We start from the raw sequence: 17,822 nt of genomic DNA on the forward strand, positions 1-17,822 counted from the left end.
ACCCACGCAGGAAAGCTCAGGAAAGGGAGGGGGAAGCCCTCTCATCAGCTGCCTCTGTGGATGCCTCATTCTTTCTGTCTATTCTTCCCTTGATTACTCTGAGTTCATGTGCAAATAATCAACGGCATTTTTTAAAGCCCAAATGATAGGTTTGGCAAAATTCTTCACTAGTTACAAATGATCACGGGAAGAATGGCATCATGGGGCCATAGAAGAAGATGGCCCAGGACAGGCATGCTGTCGGCCGACATCTGAGACGAGAGTTCAGGCACCCAGGCAGCAGCAGCCACCAGCAGAGTGGGCTCCCCAACCCTCAGTCAGGCCCAGTGGGGGCCCTGTGGTCACCTCATGCCACTGCAACAGGGTCAATGCGGGGCCACAAGGAGGACGTCTAGTCTGTATGGCCCAGTCACTTCTAGCCCACTTCCCTTTGATTTGTTAGTCAATCAGCTTCTCCCAAAGGAACCCAAGGTTTGGCTCAGAGAATTGTAAATGAATAAACAATTCCACCTACCTCTATGTTTGCCAAGGAGAAACTTCTGTGTGTGTGCATTTGTCACATATATATACCCACCATTGTCCCCTCACCTCAGAATGGGAGTATAGAAAACAGAAAATGCCTGTGGCCCCCTCAATTCAACTGAGCTGCCCTGAACACTCTTCCAGGACCGGCTGAAACTCCATGCCTACTTTCAGTCAATCAACAAACATTCACTGAAATTCCTCTCTCTACCAGGCAGGACCATTTGCAGGCCCTTTTAGACTCCCCCTCCCCAGGAACGACAGCATGCTGTCCTATATACGCTAAGCATCAATTAAGTACAAGATTATTAGTAAATTTAGAAAACTTAAGGCTTGCTGTTCCTGGTTCCTCCGTTCTCCTCTGTCTTTAAAAGTCAGCAACCCTTTGGGAGGCCGAGGCGGGCGGATCACTTGAGGTCAGAAGTTTGAGACCAGCCTGCCAACGTGGTGAACCCTGTATCTACTAGAAACACAAAAATTAGCCAGGCGTGGTGGCACATGCCTGTAGTCCCAGCTACCCGGGAGGCTGAGGCAGGAGAATTGCTGGAACCTGGGAAGTGGAGTCTGCAGTGAGCCAAGATCGTGCCACTGCACTCCAGCCTGGGCAACAGAGTGAGAGTCCGTCTCAAAAAAAAAAAAAAAAAAAAAGTCAACAACTGTGTGGCCCCTCCCCAGAGGCAGAGGAGCTGGAAATTTTACTCAGCTGGTCTCATCCTTTCCCTTTGCTTCTGACCCCTGACCTTTGGCTTCAACCAATGTCCTGCACTCCTGTCACTAATGGCTGGAGAAAGACAATTACTATAAGGAGGCTGCTTGCCCTAGTAGATCTTTTATGAAGTGATGTTCGCTCACCCAGGCACACTGGAATCTTCCAATTTGATCGTCCTCTTGAGGTTGTATCTATTTCCTTCCCATTTCAAGAGGCAGCTGTTGATCTCGGTTATAATGGCCTGGTGATTTCTGACAAGCTCCTCTTCCCTCTGCTGATGGCCTTTCTCAATCATATACCTGAACAAGCAAGACCTGATATTCCTCTTTCTGTAATCATTAGCCCCCGCTTAGTAAATAAAACCCACCTGCTCCCCTCTTTGCCCCCCCTCCCCCTCCCGAGGCCCCTCTTAACCCTTCCAGGCCCAGGCTCAGCACCAGGGAGATTTTCCCTGGATAACTTCCCCCTTTGTTTACTGAGACAGCAAGTGGCCCCAGCGCATGGCAAGCATGCACGCCTGGTGCAAATTCAGAAAGAGACATAGATGCAGGGTATTTTTGCGCTGGAACATCATTTTTTTTTTAAATAGGAGGGTGAGGCTGGGTAAACCAGGACATGTAGTTATTTGGAGGGACAGGATGAAGAAATCAGACAGCTTCGAGCTTGATTACAAGACAGGCTTTCTGCGGAGGAACTCAACTGAACTTGTTTCGGCAGATGTCCAAGTCTCCCACAACAGCCAGACCCCCACCCTGGAGTGTCTCACCAAAACACCCTCCTTCAAATCCTACTGGGTCAAACCCCACTGTGCTTCCATGGCAAGTTCCCTTTGCTCTACTGACAAGAGAAGAGTTTGCTAAGCAAATTAATCAAAGTGGACTGTAGGGTATGTGCAGGACCCACTAAGAGAAGAAACCATTTTCCAAGGTTGGAGAGGATTGGACTCAGAAATACAGTCTAGGGTTCTAGTCTCGGCTCTGCTGTTCATGCACGGCAGTGTGGCCTTGATTCGGCAATTCAAAAAAGCTGTCTAAGGCCAGCACTCCCTGCAATCTGCTTTGATATGCCAATTCAAAATCCTCTCTGTTCGTCTCCCCATCCCGTTTTTCCTCACGTTCTACCTGAACACTCTCCCAGGACCCACTGAAACTCCATGCCTACTTTCTTTCAGTCAATTAACAAACATTTACTGAAGTCCCACTCTCTGCCAGGCACTGTTCTAGGAGCTAAGGATAGAGGTGTGAAGAAAAAAACAGAGGAAGATCTTGCCTGCTTGAAGCTTACATTCTAGTGTAAGGAAGTACATCATAAACAATTATACACACAGACACACATATATATGCACACATGTGAACATGTATGCATATGTAGTCTGTTGGAAGGTGGTAAGTGCTTTGGAAAAGTAAAGTTTAGGAAGTTCTAAACTAGTAGAGGGAAGGGGTTCCCTGGAGAGGGAAGGTTTCTTTAATTAGCTGATGTTGGAGCAGAGACCTGAAGGAAGTGAGGGAGTTAGCTATGATACTGACTAGGAAAAGAGTGTCCTAGGTAGATGGAACAGCCACTGCAAAGACCTGGAGGTGAGAATCGGCTGGGGGCGTGCAAAGAACAGCCAGGAAGCCCCTGTGGCTGGAGCAGAGTGGGTGGAGAGGGCAGCTGGAGAAGGAGTCAGAAAAGTAGTGAGCCAGACCGTGGAGGGCATTATATGGAGGCCTTAAATGGAGGCTGTATACGGAGGCCTCGTAGGGGCTGGGTTCCACTCGAAACAGATTATAGTACATTTCTTTGTTTAAGCAAAATTGTATAAATCAGATTTTTTAATTCATTTAAATAAGTCTCCCTGAAAACCTCCCAATTAATTCAAACGAAGGGAGTTTTGCCCCAGATTGATGGAAAGAAGTCAGGAAACGCACAGTGGAATTCCAAGAGGCTAATAACTGGAAAAAATAGGTAACAATATTCAGGCAAACTACATGGGTAGAGTGAGGCCACCTAACATGCTAGTGTGTCGCTAGCGGATTCCTTCTCTCGACTCCATTCCCGAGGAGGGGAGAGGACCCTGTAAGGGCCTGGCCTGGACAGTGGGAAACACAAGATGGAATTATCACGATGGACCCAGAGAGCAGGTTCGTTCAGGGGCTTTGGGTGGATGGATACCCCAATATGATGCTCAGTTGGGTCCAGACAGCCAAGAGGAAGAGCAATCCTGAGCCGAAGCACAGGATGTGGGGGGATAAAGCCGTTTCCTTCTCCAGGGCCTGCAAACGCTGCACACATCGCCGGCAGCAGAAGGCAAAAGACAGAAAGCCAGCCAGGCGGAAGAGGCTGTAACGAGGAAGGATGAAAGAGGGAATTCCTAGAAGAGAATGATTGGATTCCAAGTCTGTGCCATGCTGAATTTCTAACAGGACACAGCAACTAGGGTTGACCTAATCAGCATGCATGTATCATACCCAGAGTCCCACACCTGTCGTCTAAATCCTACACTTGCACGCTCAAGTATTTGGTAGTCCCGGCCTAACCACAGGGGGCGGGGCGAGCAGAGGAGAAAGGGGAGGAGTCTCGCGGGCAGCTGGCACCAAGGGTGGAAGTCAGGGGGCTTGGAGAGAACAAAGAGAATCCTTAGGGATCCCCCGAGAGAGATTCCTGTTCAGGGGGATCCCTGGGAGCACTCATCTTGCTGCCAGAAATCAATCACTCCATCAGTCATGTTGGTTGCCGAATGAGTAGTACCCTCCTTGCGTCCCCCCACTAGTCCTGCCACTGTCTAATTTCATTCTGTGGAAGCTCCCAGGGCCTGGTCCCAAACAGAGCCCTCCCCAGGAGGGCTTGATCTCTGATGGGATCCTTCGCAAGGTGCAGACGCAGCGAGGCAGATCCTGGGTGGTGTGGACTTCCTAGTCCTGCCAACCAATGCCCAAAAAGGAAGGAGGCTCACAGGGCCAGCTCAGCCCAACTTCCCACCCACAGCAGGGACCCAACAGTGTGGCTACCTCCGCAAACACTTCTCAGACTGCCCAGCGCTCTTTCTAGACCTGTCCTCTCCAAGGCTGCCCTGGGACTCCATATCAAGATGCAGGAGGGTGAGTTTGAGGGGTCGCGCTAGGGCATCACTGTCATCACCTGGGACCACAGCACCCCTGGACCATTTCCAGTTGTGAAGAAAATCATGTCTCCTCCATTTGGAAGAGAAGGTTATTCCAGCAGCCCCCATCACCACCACGCACTCCAGGTAGAAATACCAGAAATACATTTCCCAGAATAAGATATTTTAGTACAGATCCCTCATGTCACTGCAGCCTCCCACTCAGCCAGCTTTCTAGCAAAACGAGAATTAAGAGTAATTTCAGGTTGCTGGGGCCCCTGAAAAAGGCCTTTTATCTTCCACTGAGGATAAAAGTGAATGATACACTGGGCCAGGCGGGGTCATTCCACAAGGATTTGTTTGACCAACGAGGTTGGACCCTGACTATTAAATGGAGTAGGGTGAGAGCAGCAACCTCATCTTACATTGTGAGCTTCCTGTGTGTTGGTGGGCAGGGAAGGAGAGAGGCGGGGTCAGTCCACTGTGCTGGGCTGGAAAAAATCAAAGAGTCTTTCCTGGAAGCCTCTCTTCTGGCTGCAAGAGCTTCAACACGGAGTCACGCTCACCACAGTGGCTGTGCAAACCTCCCATAGAGATGTTTGATGAGATTAGTCACTTTCTGCCAGGGTGGCCCATGCGTAGGAGACTTCATGACCTCTGATGCTGGGCAGTGTCCAGGTCAAGGTGGTGACTCAAGTGTGCCCTCCTCCAGGGAGGGAGGCCAGGCGGTGGTTGAGTCATTGCTTCACATGGCCCCAGAGGTTGGCTTCCCAAGAAATGCTGTCTTGAAGGAGTGGGAACAGGCCAGCGTGTAAGGTGCCACGCACAGAGCAAGCTCTAAGGTGGCAGTCCACAGCTCTGGACTAGAGGCTCAGAGAAAAACTGAAGCAACCAAGCGTGTGGTGGTGTTTGCTGAAAGGGAGATGAATTCTGCCTCCTTTCAAGTCATTTTGCCCCAGGCCGGTGAGTTCAGGAATGGCTGCCAGTCACAGAATCACAGAATCTCATTGCCGAGGGAAGGTTGGGGAGCGGCCCCTCTGACCTCTCCCTTCCCTTTGAAGATGAGGGCAGGAGAGTCCAGGGAGGGTAAGTGACTTGCCCACAGCCATGCAGTGCTCTCAGGGACTTCTCTGTGCACTCAGGACCCTTGTCCCCTCCCCAGCCACTGGGGTGGCAGCTCCATTTGCTCTTGGCCACAAGTTCTCTGCAGGCACACAGAGAAACCTTGGTGCAAATTAGAGAATGATGCCCCCTCCTCAGGGCTGAGGCCCAGGTTGGGTGCACAGATAGGTGAGTTGAGGGTGGCTGGCTTTCAGCCCCATTCGCCCTGCTTACCAGATGCCCCTAAGCAGAGTACAATCTCACAGTGGCACACAAAGCCCCCACATTCCAGCCCACACCTATGTGTTCCTGGTCCACAGGCTACCTGGCTTCTCTCCTTGCACCCCTGGACCGTGTGCAGGATGGTTCCTCCCAGCTTTCTCCTCCACCCACTCCCATGTGAGTTCACCTCCTTTGCACAATGGGCCAGCGTGCCCTCTCTCTTCCTCCAACTTAAGGATGATTTCAGCCCTGTCACCCATCAGTCACTCCCCGCTGCAAACCCTCAGAGTTCCAACTGCCTGGGATGGACAGCTTGGTCTCAGAGGTCATCTAGAGCAGGGGTTGGCAAACTACAGCCCATGAGCCAAATCTGGCCTGTGCCTGTTTCTGTAAATAAAGTTTTGTTGGAACACAGCCATGCCTAGTCATTGACATTGCCTATGACTGCTTTGGAACTACAGCAGAACAGTTGCTAGTTGCAATGGAAATGGCATAGCACACGAGGCCTGTCATTTTCACCATCTGGCCCTTTACAGAGAAAGTGTGCCCATCCCTGACCTAGAGCAAACTTTCCAAGGCTCAGAGAAGTTTAGTGACCTAGCTGATGTCACCAGCTACTGGATGGCAAAGCCAGCATTTGAACCTGGATCCCCTGATACTCCTTCTGGTATATTCCAGACTCCTTGAGAAAAGAAATGACTTTACTATGTCATCAGACTGTCACCCCATTGCCAACTTTTTGTTGTTGTTGTTTTGAGACGGAGTCTCAGGCTAGAGTGCAGTGGCAAGATCTCAGCTCATTGTAATCTCTGCCTCCTGGGTACAAGTGATTCTTCTGCCTTAGCCTCCTGAGTAGCTGGGATTACAGGCACACACCACCACGCCCAGCTGATATTTTGTATTTTTAGTAGAGATGGGATTTCGCCATGTTGGCCAGGCTGCTCTTGAACTCATGACCTCAGGTGATCTGCCCGCCTAGGCCTCCCAAAGTGCTGGGATTACAGGCTTGAACCACCAGGCCCAGCCCCTGCCAGCCTTTTTTCTATACAGAAAAGCACACAAAGGAGAAGTGGCTCTACTTAGAAAACATCGAGGTGGCTCAGAACTCATACCCTCCTGGGGTTCTCCCTGCAGGAATCTCCTAGGAGCCCGAGGTAGCAAAGCCCACTCCACTTTTGCATCAGACCTGACAGGGCAACCCCACGCCAGCCCACCTCCCATCGGTGTTGACATTCCCCTCAGCTCAGCTCCACATCTGATCAATATTTATTCACCATTTTGAGCTGGTGCACTTGCTCCGGCAGCACATCCTCTGCCTGCATGCGTGGAGAGGGGGCAGCCAGTCAAAGGGACTCCAAAGAACGTGACATTTGCATCTTCTGTAGCCACTGACCCCAGTGGCTCAGAGATCACATCAACTCTATTTACCAACACAAGGAAGTTTCTTTTTTCTCTCTCTCTCTCTTCTCTCTTCTTGCCCTCTCAATTCCACCTGGCAATGCTTGCAAGAACACAGCCCGGGGGCCTGATCACAGTCATGTTTTCGTCTGCCACAGGGAATCCGTGAAAGCTTCTTAGGCCACAGAGAGGAGGAGGAAGGAAGAAGATCCAAGCACAGGTCCCAGTGCAGCTTCTCTCACTGCCAAAAGGAGCCTGGTGGCCAGCAGGTGCTGAAGAGTCCTGGAGGCTGGGGCAGGGTGGCCACTGGGCCGAGGGAGTGGCTGAGCACCGCTGCGTGCCCGGGCATGTGGCAGAGTACTGCACTGAATCCTGACACCACTCCTTGGAGGCAGGGACCACCGTCTCCATTTCACAGATGAGCAAACTGAAACTCAGACTGGACGTGGTCATCCCCTTGGTCAGTGGCTAATCTGGAACTCAAACCCAGGTCTGCCTGATTCCAAAACTTACACACTATCCTCTTAACCATGGTGCCCCCAAGGTAAGAGCTGTCCAGGCAGGTCCAAGCGAGCAAGATCCTAGCTGGTCGGTCTCTTTCCCGGAAAAGCCACCTTCCAGTAAAGCCATTCCCAGCAAGGTCATTATCGATCCCAGCAAAATCAGGATGGCAAGCCCTGAAGTGGAATGCCACCCCCATCCCCCTACCCCACCGGGAAGGCTCTGAGCAGGGGCCTGTGTCCTTGGGCAGCATCTTCCTCCCCACTCCCTCCTTCCTCCTTTCAAGTCCACACCGCACTTGATTTTATGAAGTCGCTTATAGAACTCCCCCCTCATTGCCCTGTGGGCTCCCCTGTGAAGGCCACAAAGGTACACCCAGCCCTGCATCTGTGGATGGTTTGTTACCGCCGACCTGCACAAGCTCAAGGCTGCTGGAGAGGGAGGAGAGGGAGCAATGATAAAGTCCAGTTAAGTGTAGCACCCCGTGGTCAGCACAGGCAGAGCACACAGGTGGCATCTGTGACTCATTTCAGGGTGGCAGCCTGGCATGACAGCTACAGCACAGGGCCCTGAGCCAGCCTGCTAAGTTTGTGTCTGAGCACTGCCACACCCCATAACATCTCGGGGAAGATAGTAACCTCCCCACACCTCAATGTGCTTGTCTGTAGAATAGGCTGCAGCACCAGCCTCACTACATCCTAATGGGGATGAAACGAGGTAACAGTCATACAGTTTTGGAATGATGTCTGGCACATGGCAAGGGCTATGTAAGCATGAGTTAATTCTTAAATATATATATTTTTAAGTATCTACATTTGGTTTTGGTTTGGTTTGCAGTAGTGCTATTAAAATCCTCCTAAAATGTTTGATACCATTTTTCCACTCTGGAAGGTACAGCACAAAAACTCCACTTCACACTAAAAGAGGAATGTGGCAAATATGTCTGGTTAATTGACGCTCTGTGTGGCCTTGATTGTGTAAACAACATCTTTGCGAGGTTTTCAGAGCCCTTTCTATTTACTCACTTGCTTGAACGTAGGAGGTAGAGTGATGAAGCCATACTGCTGAGTTTTTAGAAAACACATCAGACCTTAAAGATTCAATGTGGTCACCTCGGCAGGCTGGGATCACCCCCATCGCTCATGACGTTGGAGGTACTCCTTGCAGGGGAGGGGATGCGCTGGGCCGGAAAACCCCAGCTGACTGCTTAGTCAGCCTCAGCAGCCTCTGTCCATCTCTGTCTCAGTCTCTCTCCTCTCTTCCAGAGCTCGTTTAGAGGTGAGAAGGACTTGAATCATCTAATACAATTTTGTAGGTGAGGCAACCAAGATTGAACAAGATTGCCTGAAAGTCACCATAAATGACTAGAAGGCACCATGTAAACCCACCACAGGGAATGTCATCAACCTTATTTACCAGTTTGGCTTCTAAATGACTTTGGATTTTCCTAAAAAATTTAATCCATTTTTAAAAGGTGAATGGGCCAGGCGTGGTGGCTCATGCCTGTAATCCCAGCACTTTGAGAGCGGAGGTCGGTGGATCACCTGAGGTCAGGAGTTCAAGACCAGCCTGGCCAATATGACGAAACCCCATCTCTACTAAAAAAAAAAAAAAAAAAAATTTACAAAAATTAGCCTGGTGTGGTGGCAGGTGCCTGTAATCCCAGCTACTCGGGAGGCTGAGGCAGGAGAATCGCTTGAACCTGGGAGGCAGAGGTTGCAGTGAGGCAAGATCGCGCCACTGCACTCCAGCCAAAAAAAAAAAAAAAAAAAAAAGATTATCTACCCCTACTAAGATTCTAAAAAAATGAGCAACAAACAGGCGATGAATCTGTTTACTTGTATTAACACAGTATGGGCCAGGAGCATGGGTGGGTCACACCTGTAATTTCAGACTTTGGGAGACTGAAGCAGGGGATCCCTTGAGGCCAGACAATTAGGATCAGCTTGGGCAACATAGTGAGATTCCATCTCTACCAAGTAATAAAATGAATAGGGAGTGGTGGCACACACCTGTAGTTCCGACTACTTAGGAGTCTAGGGTAAGAGGATCGCTTGAACCCAGGAGCTTGAGGTTGCAGTGAGCTATGATCACACCACCACACTCCAGACTGGGCAAGAGAATGAGACACTGTCTCAAAAAATAATAATAAAAATATTTAAATAAATACATAAATTTTTAAAAATACGCAGTAAGTGACCAGTCTCAGCGTACTTGGGAGGGGCAGCCCAATTTAAACTCACTTCACAGATTAGAAAATGCTGGTAAAGAATTTCTCCAGCTGGCAGGGAACACTGGGGCTTCAATCTTCATGAGCAAAGGAAAGTCTTCATCTTAGGCATTCGACGGTCTGTGGCTGGGAACTAGAGACAGGTGCATATGTATGGATGCACACACACACACACACACACACACACACCCCTTCAGTATGAAGTGAAGCCATCGGTGCATGCACACACACACATTCACACAAAGCCCCTTTGGCAGAAGTGAAGCCATAGCAGATGGGCTATGAGACCCTCAGAGGCAGGAACCAGCAGGCAGCCGACACTGGGAGGCTAAACCAGAGACCCAGTGGGCTCCTCAGTGAGCAGGCGAGTCATGGGCGAAAGTCCGGATTGGCCAAAGGTGTCCATCCTGGCAGGCCTGGGACCACCATCAGGAAGGTCTGTGGGAAACAGCAGGGCACCTCCACGGCCTAAGCATCCCCGTCAGGGCAGGACCAGCAAAAGCAGTGCTGAGCCCAGTTCTGGGAAATCTGTGTGCCAAGCCAATTGCAAAGGCAAGGCCTGGCGTGCCAGGAACTAAGGTGACGACCCTGTGTTTGGTCTTGATACCAGGTAGGCACCCTGCTGTGAAGACCATCGTGGGTCAACATGGGACCTGCGGCACTGCTCACTCAATCCTGAGCTTCTGAATTGGCCACCTATATGACTTCACACTTGACAAGGTATCAGAGCCTAGAAAACAGAGTAAGCCAGACTTGCAGATAGAGGCATGCCCCTGATCAGGAATCCTCAGGGGGCTGGTGGCAAAAAAAGCCAATTTTATATACTTTGCTGACTCGGGGGTAAAGGCAAGGGCCCTGGATTGCATGTGGCTGCAGTTTCCCACAGCAACTCTAAGAAAATCTAAAAATCCGTCTCTAGTGGCCCAGCGTCGGGGCTCACGCCTATAATTCCAGAACTTTGGGAGGCCGAGGCAGGCAGATTACTTGAGGTCAGGAGTTCGATACCAGCTGGGCCAACATGGCGAAACCTTGTCTCTACTAAAAATACAAAAAAAAAAAAAAAATTAGCCAAGCATAGTGGCACACACCTGTAAACCCAGCTACTTGGGAGGCTGAGGCACGAGAATCGCTCGAACCTAGCAGACAGAGGCTGCAGTGAGCCGAGATCGCGCCACTGCACTCCAACCTGGATGAGAGTGTGACTATCTCAAAAAAAAAAATCTATCTCTGGTGGTCCCTACCAAACTTTCCATGATGCACTTCCTATTTTTGGTCTCTCAACCCCAATTTCAATATCTAGACTCAAATGTCTTAATGTTACTAGAATTCATTCACACCATTAAATTAACTAACATTAAGATAGCAACAATTTATTCTTCCAGTTCTATTTGCATATTTTGAGAGAATCACAAATAGTAATCATCTCAACCAAAGGAATGAATACCTAATGGTAAAATTTCAGCCATGTGATACTTGTATAGGGAGACATTTGAGGGCAGAGTAAAGCTAGCTAGTATCCATTCCTCCTTCAAAATGGTACCTTAATTTCCTCTTGGGAAATTTTCTGTCCCCCATGATGTAGCCTAAGGGCTTACCTCCTATTAGGGATACCAGACATGACATATATATCCTCTCTCTCACACTCAAGTATGGCAGAGGGCAGGCACAAGGCCCAGTTCAGCCAGATAGGCAATGGTTGGCAGCAGAATGCTGACCCTGTAGATCCTGCCTTTCAGCCCCTCAGATGCCCTCTAGTCCCTGCCCTCACCTGCCCTGGTCCCCCCACCTCCCACAAATTCTGTGAGCCACCTTCTCCCATAGCCTTCCAGTAAAGTACTTTTTAAGTTAAATGATCTTTGCTGTTTGCAAAGAACACAGATTCCTAAGTGGATGCCATGACCACGTCTACCCGCAATGGCTGGACACAGACCTGGCTGGCTCACTGTACCCCTTCCATGCAGAGGCTGGAAGGCAATACACCACAGTGATAAATGCCGTGAACAGATGCTGCTCACACATATACAACCAGAAGCAAAAGCCAATGAGGGGACCTGCGATTGGGAGATGGGAAAACTGCATCCTGTTGTCCAACTGAAATGGGATGGACTCACATGCAGCCCTGAAGGCCAGGCTGACAGTAGAAACATCTTCTTGCCTGCCAGTCTTCCATTCTCCCTCCTGCCATGGGTATATATTCACACGTGCACATGAACATGTGCGAGCCTGCACACAACCGCACACACGTACATATGCTCACATACATGCACACACACACACTTGGCCAGCAGGCATCCTCCTGGTCCTCTGGGGAGAATCTCTCTTGGAGACTATGGCAGGCCTAGTGTCCAAGTGGGGCCTGGGTAGCAAATGGAGAAACAGGAAAGGAAGGAATAGAGGGAGACCCAAAAAATACTTATGCTTTCAGACCATGACCCCAGAACATTCACAATCATCTCCTTCTTCTCTGGTGGGACCCAAAAGACCAGGTCACTGCACTCACAATCACACATCTCAAATAAGCCAGGAGTCCCAGAGGGACATACCACTTTGCTCTATGTAAGACTAACAGGGCAACCCAGACAGCCTGACAATAAAACATTCCCAACGTGTGATGCCAAGCTGTCGCTCCCCACCACGCCCATGTCCACTGCATTCTCTTCCAGTCTGGGAGCCACAGGCATTTGTGCCAACTGGAGAAGTGAGCAAGGAGGGAACAGAACAGCCCACCAGGCTTAGCACAGCGGGGACCCTCAGATCCCGTCCCCAGTGTCAAACCAGCTCCTAACAGAGCTCCATCTACACACAATGTGGACACACGGGTGAGACACATGGATGCACACACATGCACACAGGCACACACACAGACACACATTTCCCCAGCCCACTGGGAGCTCCACTTACGCAGGTAACACTGGACCAAGAACAAAATGGGGGCAAAACCCCACAGGACCAAGGCAGAGGTGGCTTGCTTCCTAGCACGTTTATTGGAGCCTTGGTTAAGCGTGGATGCGGATCAGGAGCCCCCGCCAGAGCCCAGCCAGGCTGACTGGAGCAGGGCACTGCGGGGCCAATGTCCTTTTTCCCCATTATAGACAACAGTATTAAAAAAAATAAACTTTACAATAATACATTTTCGCTCATCTGTTGGGGTATTATTTCCATAGTTTTGTTGCTTAAAAAAAGGAAAGAAAGGGGAAACCACACAATATATGTATATGGATGTGTATATACATATATGTTGGGAGAGGAGCCCCGGTATGTACATACAGTTGACGTATGTCTAGGAAATTAGGAAAGAGAAAGTGAAAAGGAGGAGGAGGGAGAAGACAGCAGGAGAGCTTGAGGGACCACAGTGCTGCAGATACACACCCAGCTGTGGTCTCTCCTCTCCCTCTCCTCAAAGGGAGACCTGCCAAAGGACCCACGAGAAATCAAAAAAGCCAACAAAGGACCATTTCTCTCTGACTTCAAAATTTCTGCCACCAAGAAAGAAGCTGGTGCCCGAGTTTTGCTGCCTCGGCCACAAGGGGCTCTCCCAGGCAGGCTGAGCTCTCAAGCCCTCCTGGAGCTGGCCCCCAGCCCCACCACTCTGTGCTATAGTCATGGGGAGCCCAGCGCAGTGCTAACCCCCTCCACCGCCATCCGTGGGGAAGTTCTCACACCAGCTGCAGACCCACCAGCCCCACCCAAGGGCAGAGAGGGAGGGCAAAACCATTTCCATCTTTGAAGCCAAAGGGCTGAAGGTGGACCCCCATGGCCAGCCCCGCTGCCCCGCTGACCGATGCCCTCTGCCAGCCCCCAGCAGGTCCCCAGAGTGGGCAGCCTGGGGAAGCAGCTGTGTTGTCCTGCCCCCAGCCAGCCTCAGGCACAGCCCACAGTCCCTTCCGCTGCAGGCTCTTGTCCGGTCTCTGCTTCAGAAGGGTCCAGAGAGAAAAACACCAGGAGAAAGTGAAGGGCATTTCTAGAGCCTCGTGCCCTCCTCGGCACCAGAGTTTCCCTTGCCAGGGGACCCCTGGGCCAGCTCTCAGGCTGCCTGCCTGCTTGTCTGTTTGGTTTACAAAAACTTCTCCAGAGAAGAAACCTGGGAGGAGACAGGTTCAGAGACAAGGTGGGAAAAACAATTTTTTTTTGCAAGGTGTGTGTGTGTCTGTGTGTGTTTCCATTTCATCAGGTGGCTGTTCTTGTCTGCGTAGCTTTCAAAAATCTTCTGACTCGGTTCCCACAGCCTACAAGGCCAGTTTCAGCATCAGGACAGACAGCACGGTCAAGGCAGCCGATGGTCTGGCTCTGCTGGGGCCTGAGTTAGGTTTGATCACCTTGTTACTCCCTGGGATGATATTTGTCGTGAGCTGAGTCCACAGCAGGAGAAGAATCAGGAACAAAGAGAATGAAAACAAAGCAAACAGTCAGGAGGCCTGGGACCAGGCAGACAAATGGACTCAGGAACTGGACACCTCAAGCCCCTGTCCTCTCTTCCACCCACAGGGACCCTCCTTTGCACTCTGAAGGGAGTGCTGACTCTCCTGGAGCTGGTCCAGGCAGGAGTAAAAGGAAACGCTCTGTCCCTTCTGGTTGCAAGCCCTGGGGTTCAAAGAGGAGGGCAGTGGTCACCAGGAAAACAGGCTACTCCTCCCTGCATCAGGGCTGAGGACCTGCATCCCAGTGAGGAGGCAGATGGTATAAAGAGCTGAAGGAGAAGGAGGAGAGAAGAAGAAGGAGAGGAGAGAGGAAGGAGAGGGGAAGGAGAGAGGAAGGAGAGAGGAAGGGGAGGGGAAGGAGAGAGGAAGGGGAAGGGCAGAGGAAGGGGAGGGGAAGGAGAGAGGAAGGGGAGGGGAAGGAGAGAGGAAGGGGAAGGGAAGGAGAGAGGAAGGGGAAGGGAAGGAGAGAGGAAGGGGAAGGGAAGGAGAGAGGAAGGGGAGGGGAAGGAGAGAGGAAGGGAAGGGGAGGGGAGGGGAGACGAGGGAGCCCACATTCTCCCTGTTTCTCAATTTCTTCAAATCCCCCCTCCTCCACGAAGCCCTCCCTGAACATCTTTGTCTGAGTTTCTCTTTCTTCTGTGAGGTCTCACACTGCCTTTTCTTCTCATCTAAGTTACTATCTTGGGTCTATAAGTCATATATATATATATGAGATATACATATACATACACATATGAGAGATATATATATATGAGATATATATATATACATGTATGAGAGATATATATATATATTCTTATGCTGGGGATTTCTTCAAGGAAAGAACTGTGTCTGTTTCCACTTCTGTGCCTCCTAAATATCACAGCAACAGTGCCGAGCAGGTAGTCGACACAATCGTCTTAGAGAGTAAGGAAGGTATGGGAGGGCCTCTGCTCAGAGCAGTCATTTGTCTCTCCCCAAGGAGAGAGCCAGGGGCCCTGGATGCAGCCTTCACACTCCCCCACCCCACCCCAGCAGAGTAAGTGCCCACCCTGGTCCAGAAGCTCAGCTGGCCCAGCCCATGCGATGAGATTTGAGGGCGCTGGATCTGAGGCTTGCCAGGGAAATGCCGCCCCTCCCGGCCCAGTCTCCTGCACCCATCCCCACTCTGCCCCCAACTCACCTCTGTGAAGCACATGCTTAACTCTTTGGAGTTGTTGGCCTTCAGCCCCTGTTCCTGCAAGAGAGAAGGCGCCAGTCAGGACAAGTCACCAGGCTGTTCCCGGCTGGGCTTTATCCAGAGACTTAGATGAGGCCCCGCCATGCACTGTTGGCTCCACTAAGCACAGCCAGCGCACACAGTGAAGAGGGGTGGCTCAATTCCACCCAGCACAAAATGCTCCTGTCCTTCTCTGACACCCTCAGCAATTAGGACCCGACTCCTCTGGCTCCTGGAGAACAGAGTTCTAACTCTGCTCCCAACTAGCGGCATTATATAGTCATCAGTCATTTGCATGACTGTCCACATACTCAGAGCAACTCTTGGGCAGGGACCATGTCTTCTTTTCTTACACTGAGAAGTGTCTGGTTCATAACAACAACTCAACAAATGTTTCACTAGATGCCTGCATCCATGAATGAATGAATGAATGCCACAGATCAGAAATGGCCTCCAAGGGCCAACTCCTGTTAATTTGCCATGGCTGATGGAGGGCTCTATATAAAAAGATGATGAGCGTTCATCTGGGCTTGAGGGGAAGAGAGGCATGATTGATTAGTGATGTCTGCCACTGGTCCATTAGGTGGATATCTGGCAACCGCACCAGCCTATTTCTGTCCTACACGGATGTGCACACCTGGGAGCACTGTGGACAAGGTGAGGGACGAGAAAGGCTGGCTTGGTGATGATTCCAAGATTCTCTATCCTGGTGTGGCCACCTGGATGCAGGGCCAGAGAGCGCACATGATGAACAGCTCTCTGTTATCATCACTGTAATGGAGATCCATGGGCACCAGCTGGGGACGCAGCGCTTCCATCCAGGATTCAAATGGCTTGCTCCCAGGGCACTTCCAGGGAAGCTCTGGCCACCAAAAGCAACTGGGAAGCCCAAGAAATTATGCCGCAATCACTGCTCTTGGCCAGCAGTATCAACAACCCCTTGGACATCACAGGCAATCTACCACCCAGGGCATCTGGTCAGCTAAACAAGACCCCAGATGTCACATGGAGACCCTGGCCAAGAGTAGAGTCACTGCCAATGGTGGAGATAGGACCATGGTGATGATTAGTACAGTGAGAATGGAACCAGGAGTGTCCCCAGGTGCCAAGGTGATGCCCAGCCAACTCCCCAGCTGTTGCCCTCTGCAGAAGGGCATGTGCTCGACAACCCTTCCAGACCCAAGGCCTGGACTCCACTCCCCAGGACTTGGTGCTGCTCCAGCTAAGACTGTGTGAGGCCACGGGGAAGGGTGTTGGGGAAAAGGAACACGCCCACCCCCTCAGAGGCTGTGCTGTCATCATGGCCTCACATCTGCCCTCCCGAGTCCCTTGGCCAATCCTTGCTCAGTCACCTCAGTCCCCACTTGTGACATCCTATGGCTTGTTGGAGTCTGTGCCTGTGGCCTGACACCTACAGACGCCTAGCGTCACTTCCTACTCTCATTGTTTCAGGTGTGGCAGGCCAGTCCCCACCCTTTCTGGGAGTCCCTGTCTTATCCCTACGTCCCTACCCCCCACAGAGCTCGCTAAACCATTGGGAGCCCTCTCCTTCGTCCCCTCCCCATCTCCTGTGTCCCCTCCCCCCTCTCTCCTCTCCCCTCTCCTCTGTCCCCTCCTCCTTTCCTGTCCCCTCTCCCTCCCTCTGTCCCCTCCCCCTCTTTCTCCCCTCCCCTCTCCCTCTCCCTCTCTCCTCTCCCCTCTCCTCTGTCCCCTCCCCTTTCCTCACTAAACCAGTGGAGCCCACGCGGCATCACAGAGGCAGAAGCCCCTTGCACTCGAGATCCTCACCCCCGTCCACCAAAACAGCTCAATTTTTATTTGTTTTGTATATTGGAGTCTTAGCTGTTTTGTATATTGGAGTCTTAGCTTATTTGTATATTGGAGGTATGCATAAAATTGTTTGGATAACAGTCTACCGCTTAACAAAATAAGGCTTGAGAAAACAACCGACAAGAAGGGCTCCAGGGTGGGGCCTGCACAATGTGCTGTGGCTGTGGGTGCTGCTCTCAGGGGAGCCCCGGACCCAGACACTCTGCAGGGTTACACCCAAGGTCAGCCCATGCAGAGCAGCTGGCAAAGCACCCGGCACCCAGCACCCACCAAGCGCATTTTCCCTGGCCTGGGGGCTTGGCCAGGTGTGGAGAGAGAGGACCTAAAGGCTGACGCTCCAGAGAGTGAAGGGGGCCTGCAACTGGATTTTGCTCCTCGGAGTGAGCAGAACTTGACAAATTCCTCTTAAATAGGTTAGAGGGGAGGGGACGCTGGCAAGTATTACACAGGAAAAATGACAGAGAAGAGGAGAGTGAAGAAAGGGGTGGAAGGAAGAGAGGAAACCAGGTGAAGGGAGAAGCAGAGAAAGGGAAACAGGAAAGAGGGAGAGGCGGAGGGGACAGAGGGAGAGGAGAGGGGACACAGTAGAGGGGAGGGGACAGAGGGAGAGG

At 51.2% G+C, this 17,822-nt stretch overlaps 1 protein-coding gene across 3 annotated transcripts in view; it reads right to left on the reverse strand.

The window, feature by feature from the left end:
- Positions 1-11,114: 11,114 nt before the first annotated feature.
- Positions 11,115-17,822, reverse strand: part of GFRA2 (GDNF family receptor alpha 2) — a 100,552-nt gene continuing 93,844 nt past the window's right edge. For 2 of the 3 annotated variants that reach the window (XM_054499193.2, XM_054499196.2), the window contains 2 exons: positions 15,346-15,399; positions 11,115-14,114 (listed from right to left, as the gene is read on the reverse strand). In XM_054499193.2, coding sequence (XP_054355168.1) covers positions 13,992-14,114; positions 15,346-15,399 — 177 coding nt within the window. In that variant the 3' untranslated portion in view covers positions 11,115-13,991. The remainder of the gene's footprint in view (positions 14,115-15,345; positions 15,400-17,822) is intronic. The other variant, XM_054499195.2, reaches the window with a different exon arrangement.

This window comes from Pongo pygmaeus, chromosome 7, assembly GCF_028885625.2.
Source record: "Pongo pygmaeus isolate AG05252 chromosome 7, NHGRI_mPonPyg2-v2.0_pri, whole genome shotgun sequence".
Lineage (NCBI taxonomy): Eukaryota > Metazoa > Chordata > Mammalia > Primates > Hominidae > Pongo > Pongo pygmaeus.